The sequence below is a fragment of the Cibotium barometz genome, chromosome 6 (genome assembly GCF_041138505.1).
Source record: "Cibotium barometz isolate CiBa-2024 chromosome 6, ASM4113850v1, whole genome shotgun sequence".
In the NCBI taxonomy this organism is placed as follows: domain Eukaryota; kingdom Viridiplantae; phylum Streptophyta; class Polypodiopsida; order Cyatheales; family Cibotiaceae; genus Cibotium; species Cibotium barometz.
The window spans coordinates 37,981,888-37,987,829 of record NC_141051.1 but is presented as its reverse complement, the minus strand read 5'-3'; the positions used below and the strand labels follow the sequence as shown (position 1 = coordinate 37,987,829).

Below are 5,942 nucleotides of genomic sequence, written 5' to 3'. Positions count from 1 at the left end.
TCTATATTTCATGCATACATTGATAAGTGTGCCATCTTTTTAGAGATTAGTTAACATTAGTGTGTGTAAGAGACATTAGTGTGTGTGTAAGAGAGATTAATTAACATTTATGTATACCCAAAGACATTGGAACTATTAACCCACAATTAATTTTTTTTTTTAACAAACAAACTTTGTAAACATCAACTACTGTGTTTTGAAAAAGTTCCAAAATAGGTGCAGGAATTGGTAATAGGTACAGGAAAAATTCCTCACATATTAGTGAAGTGCCAATAAAATAAATGGGCCATTTAGCGCCCCAAAGCATGCCACCAGACACATTGTTTCTCGAAGCTCCGGAAGTTGATGCCAATGATTGATCGATTGTTTATTCATAATTACAGGATGAAAGCTGCAATAAGGCAGTGGTTATGGGCAATTGGGATTTTGTCCTGGTCCGCCAAAGAAGATTGTGGTTCCCCAGTTGCTGAAGGAGGTTTTCTGGATATCGTAGCAGTTTGGATTTGAAGCCCAAGCGTTGAGAATGTCTAAGGAGACATCACGAAGGGTGTTTGAAGAATCAACAATCTGCAGGGAATGGGCATAACAGGATGCATTATAGCCTTCGCTGGAGAAATGACCACTGCCCATCTGGGTTCTCGTGTGGTGGCCGACGTTGGGCTGCAATCGATTTGCCACTTGACCACCCCATTCTAGAATGTCGCCGTGTTGCTTGAGATGCGTGAACAAGCTAGACGGCCAATAGCCTACGTTAGTTGGGCCATAGCGCAGCCACCAATTTCCACTCTGTGCATCCTGTCGTCATCATACACCAGCAAACAAACGTACATCGTGTTGCAATCATAAGACGACGCTTCCAATGCAATTAGCAAGCAAAATAATAACTCAGATAGAATCAAACGACTAGCTAGTCCACGAGGCTCAGTTGAGTTCTGATTCGCGTTAGTGTTCTTAAGCACTCTCGTTGGATGTTAGTATGTAATCTTCTTTCTAATTACCCTCACTCACCCCCCCCCCCCCCCCCCCCCCAAAAAAAAAGCCATTCAAACCTTCTGCCTGTTAGAAATTAGGGTTCCAAAGCACTCCGATGCTACATTTCTAGAGAAATAGGGTTGCAAAACACTCCGATGCTACAATTCTAGACAAGGCTTCTTAGGAAATAGGGTTGCAAAAACACTCCGATGCTACAAGAAAACTAAACAGGAAGTTCTTTTTCTGTTTTGCTATTGCCAAACTGTCTACTACTACTACACAGGAAGGATTTGTCATCAAGGTATGGGTAAAAGGGGGATGAATATGTAGGGGATCCCCAAGGGTGCTACTTTGTTTGCCTTAGTGTACGCTAAGACATAGCTGGGTCATCATTTGGACCTGGAATTATTCGTTCTTTTTGGATAGAAGTGTGTAGAAACTATGTAAATTGAGATGTAAGGTCTTGTTAGCTTTGTTACACGATTTTATAAATATAAATATATGTTTTAAATAAGGGTTGTAAAAGAAGGCCACAGAATGTCACTACTTTGAAAATTCCTCTAATTTTTAGACATAATTAACCTTGTAATAATTAACCTCTAAAAAAACCATGTCACTCCAGTATACCTTCCAGACATAAATCAGGTCCAAGTCGTATTGAATTCCTTTGTAGATGGAGATAGGGGCTACCGTTCCTCCCACAACTATGGTGGGGCTTACTTGAACAAATCCCGGGCATGTCACATCAACGCATCCCGTTTTGTCGTAGTTGTCACTCTGCATGTTAAGGGAGATTACATGATGTCTTTATTAGTCTCTGAAATAAAAAATAGGTACTAGCATAGATGCTTTTTGAGTGGGTCACTTCCGTTTTTAAACATTTCGGTTATAAAATACTTGCGAAATTTGAAAATACCTTTCAAGAAAATTACACGAAAATATCCAAAAAAAAAATTTCACCAAACCCATCAATTTTAGCTATAAAATACTTGCAAATTTTAAAAATGCCAATCAAAAATTACACTAAAATATCAAAAAAATTTCACTAAACCCATCAATTTTGAAAGACAAGTATAGTGCCCATAAAAAATCAAAGCTAGTGAACAAAGCTAGTGAAGGCCAAAACCATTCCATTAAGGTAACTTGATCACAATCTTTTCTTTTAACTATACAAAAAAAAGTGACATACTTGCCCACAAATGCATTTAGCAAAGCTAGCTTAGCTAAGTGGAAAAATGGCAAAGCTAGTCGCACCGTCCAGAATGTGAAGAAGCGAGTATTGGAATCTGAGTAGAATTTGCGGCACACCTGCTCCAACAGCCAAAGCAAGATTTGAATTAAGACAAGATGAAATACAATTATATAACCCATGCAAGTCTTTCTATATGAAAATCCTTATCTAAGCAAGGTTTAAGCACATTAAAAAAAAGAACAACAAGCTATGATGGAATTGGACCTAAGACAAAACGTTTTTTTTGAATTTTTGAATTTTTAGAATTGGACCTTTTTACCAAACTTGTAATTTGAGCTTGAAACGTTGAAAAAACTCCCTATTAAAGGTTGCAAAATTTTTGAAACTATTTTAAAAAAAGGTGGTGTTACAAGCAAGATGTCTATTATTTTAATTTTTTTTAAAAAGATACATGCACTTGTGAGATGAAGGTCTTTTTTTCCCCAAAGTATAATATTAATACATGGGAAATTGTATTTCAAGAGGTTACCTGCCAGCCTGTTTCGATTGTGTTCAAGTCGGCACCCTGGATTGGGCCACCGCCAAGCCATAGCTGCGCTACAGTCAACGCACTGAGCGCAGCATCATTAACGTTGTCTACTGAAGGGTTCCATAAATTGAACCGGACTGATGTTCCATAGATGGGCTCCCCAACGTATTGACCAGTTGCATGCTGCAGTAACGTAGATCATCATCGTCAATACAACATCCATTAATTAATGTGATTATACTTTGCGTCGAACTAATTGTTGATCATACATGATCTATATCTCTTGTAATTGAATCACCTCGCGTTGATAACCGTCGTTGGCGTTTAATCTTCTCTGCTTCATTAACCTTGTGGTTGCATCGATGCTAGACCTGTTTTTCCCGTCCGTGTTCCAATTAAGAACGTCCAGCAGAGAGAGCCTGCGTATGGGAACTGTACCCATGGGGCACCAGCTACCATTTTGATGCCAGAGCTGTGCTCCATAGCTAGCTGTTTCTGGCCTTGATCCACCCTTATATCCATTGGGCAGTGAGCTAGGGAACTCCTGCAAATTATTTGCAGCTTTACTTGCGTAAATCAGCTTATGCATCATTTATTTGAAGGGGATGTGAAAGAGCTACTGTTTGAGATTGATTTCTAAGCCGCAAATAGATCTTGATTTATCATTTAATATACGTTTAAATAAGTGGAAAAGTTGTTGTTTGAGAATAATTTTTAAGCCACAAATGTACCATGATTTATAGTTAAATTATCTGCGTTGAATTGTTAGGCGAGATTTTACCTGTATAGTATGGTTCTTCAGAAGTGGATGATGGAATGCAGGCTGCTGCTCACGTAAAACGCAATCGATGATGTCCCCGTCGGGACTCTGCAAAATGAAAATACTGTTTGATTTAATCAGTAACCTGCATGGCGTCTACTACACAATAATGTGCTCTAATTAGTGGAGGCATAATCAAGCGATGTAAGGGTTGATATAACCTGGATGCTTTTAACTGTTGCTTCAGTAAGTCTGTGGAGGCGGCTACGGGCTCTGTTGATTTCCAGCTTGGAGTAATTACCCATCAGCGTTTTGGTGCTGTGGACGCCGCTTCGCTTTGGTAAGATCACTTCACGGCCAAACACCTGCACGGTGCAAGACAACAACAAAAGCTGCAAGAAGCCTAGCATCACTACTACCATAGACACCCCGGCCCTGGCATGTATGTTACCGATTACATGTTGAAGAGCCATTGATGCTATCGCAGACAAATCTCCAAACGCTATATATATATATATTCCACGACAACTTCATGAATTCCGACAAGAAGAATGTTATTTTAATCTCCTTTTTCTCGATTCTCATTTTTGGAAGGACGCCGCCAAATGAATCTCCGTGTCCAAATTTCGCAGCTGCAAATAACGGTGTTTACAGATTACGGTCGAAAAAGTTTAGGTTGAGAGCTCTGGGTAGGCACCTTTTTGATAAATGCTACAATACTCTTTAAAGATCACAAGCATGCCTATCAAAAAAGGAGTCTTTGCAACTCAGAGTTGTGGGTAGACTATTTCCCCCGGGATTGGAAAAGTGGTTTTTGAAACTACATCAATGCTGTGGGTACATAGGCGTGATCACACTCTGTAAAGAAATATCAGATGAGCGAGGATTGTGGTGATCTAATTGGTTGGGCAAAATTTTTAGTAGGCTTCAACCCAAGACCCAAGTGTGTAAACAACCTAAGGAAAGGTTGGAAAATTGCTGATCGGCATGCAATTCAATTGGCAGAATGAACAATTGGGTTCAATGCTTGCATGACAGTGGTGCATGTGGTTTTAGGTTGCGTGCAAATCCCTCATATACCCCTAAGACGTTGCCTTTGTTGATCGACCATTCCCTGGAACGCTGGCATGTCCACCTTAATTAGCCCACAATGTCCCGCCACTCAATCATTCTACAGAGTCGCTCTCAGCTGCCATCACCGTCCACCTCCACCTGCAGAATCGTCTCCAATTGGTCTGGTTCCAGAGGGTTTTCAATAAAGGCCACAAAGGTGTAGACAGGATGCTTCTCCTTTAGGTACCATCTTGTTTTCTTTGGCCCTAACTTAGGTAGCTTCACTTTCAAATCATACCCTGAATATCCCTGCATAGTGAAACCATTTAAGAAAACATAGTATGCACAAGAGTCTGCTAGACTGAGAGGCAGATCATCTAATCCCGTCTAGATTAGCTGAAACATTTTAGCATCACTCAATTTATTAACATAGTATATTGACCAACACATATGAATGCATTTATACATTAGCTTTCTTAGTATTAGCCACCTTAGCAAGAATTCAGTCTCCCCAAAACCCTTGAACCTCTATATTGTTTGATACCCATTTCCCAATTCTACCCCATACTCCTCTAATAGCTGGACAATCCCAAAAGGCATGCCTCCCATCTTTTAAAGCACTTCTACATCTAGGACACCAGCCAAATACTTGGATGTAGGGTCCACATGCACACCCTCCATAAAAAAACATGGGCCTTCACAAGAAGGCTTGCTTCCCACATATTTCTCCACCTCTTCCTCTAGGTACTAGCATTCCACCCTACCTTCTAGATTCTGTTGCAGTATTCTACATTCACCTCACTCTTTCTTAACTCTAGATATAGAGCCTTAGCTGCCCCATTATTCAACTTTACTCCATTATATACCTCACCGAGTCATTTTTATAGCAAAGATTCGTCAAAGGCTGTGGAGACCCATTCATTCTGCACTACCATCTCATCAACACCTATTTCATCAGTTGCCTTTCCCTTGGTAGTAATACAAATTTTGCTACCATCTGATCCAACTCTTTCCATCCATCTAGTGTGACCAGTCCAGCAGTCAATAGTCTTCCCAAGCCTTTGTTGTTTAGTTTTTTTTCCCAGGGTGATATCTAGATATGCAAGAGGGGGATTAAATTTATGGGCCCACCATAGCCCCAAGCTAAAAAAGGAGTTACATGTAATTCTGGGGCATCTATCCCAAAGCATCAGCTTCAGTACTACTTCCTTCCATCTGCCACATAAAAAGTTACAAAAGGGAGAGCTTGAAATTTTTAGTGGAGCATAGGATAACAGCTTATATTTCCGGTTTAACCACCCCGACCATCTACCTTTTAGAACGATTGAGAATCCGCCACTAATTCCTTTACCATTTTGGTCCAAGTCTCTTCGTGATGTAGACACTTGGGGAGGAATAGAGCTATTTTTGCAATAGCATGGGTGGGAATATGCAAG

At 40.2% G+C, this 5,942-nt stretch overlaps 1 protein-coding gene across 1 annotated transcript; it reads right to left on the bottom strand.

Annotated features, from left to right (window-relative positions):
- Nucleotides 1–408: 408 nt before the first annotated feature.
- On the bottom strand, nt 409–3,926 carry LOC147637715 (protein neprosin-like). The gene is made up of 9 exons (XM_086799016.1): nt 3,912–3,926; nt 3,675–3,818; nt 3,475–3,561; nt 2,992–3,237; nt 2,694–2,876; nt 2,162–2,280; nt 1,870–1,888; nt 1,600–1,749; nt 409–795 (listed from the first exon to the last, which is right to left on the bottom strand). The coding sequence occupies exons 1-9, from the start codon at nt 3,924–3,926 to the stop codon at nt 409–411; spliced, it is 1,350 nt and encodes a 449-aa protein (XP_086655142.1).
- Between the last annotated feature and the right edge of the window lie 2,016 nt (nt 3,927–5,942).

Bases quoted from the DNA above. Each gene is read 5' to 3' on its own strand.
- LOC147637715 (XM_086799016.1), bottom strand. The intron at 3,562-3,674 runs GTTATATCAACC...TTCATTTTGCAG, and splicing joins CAACAGTTAAAAGCATCCAG to AGTCCCGACGGGGACATCAT. The intron at 3,238-3,474 runs GTAAAATCTCGC...AATAATTTGCAG, and splicing joins TGAAGAACCATACTATACAG to GAGTTCCCTAGCTCACTGCC.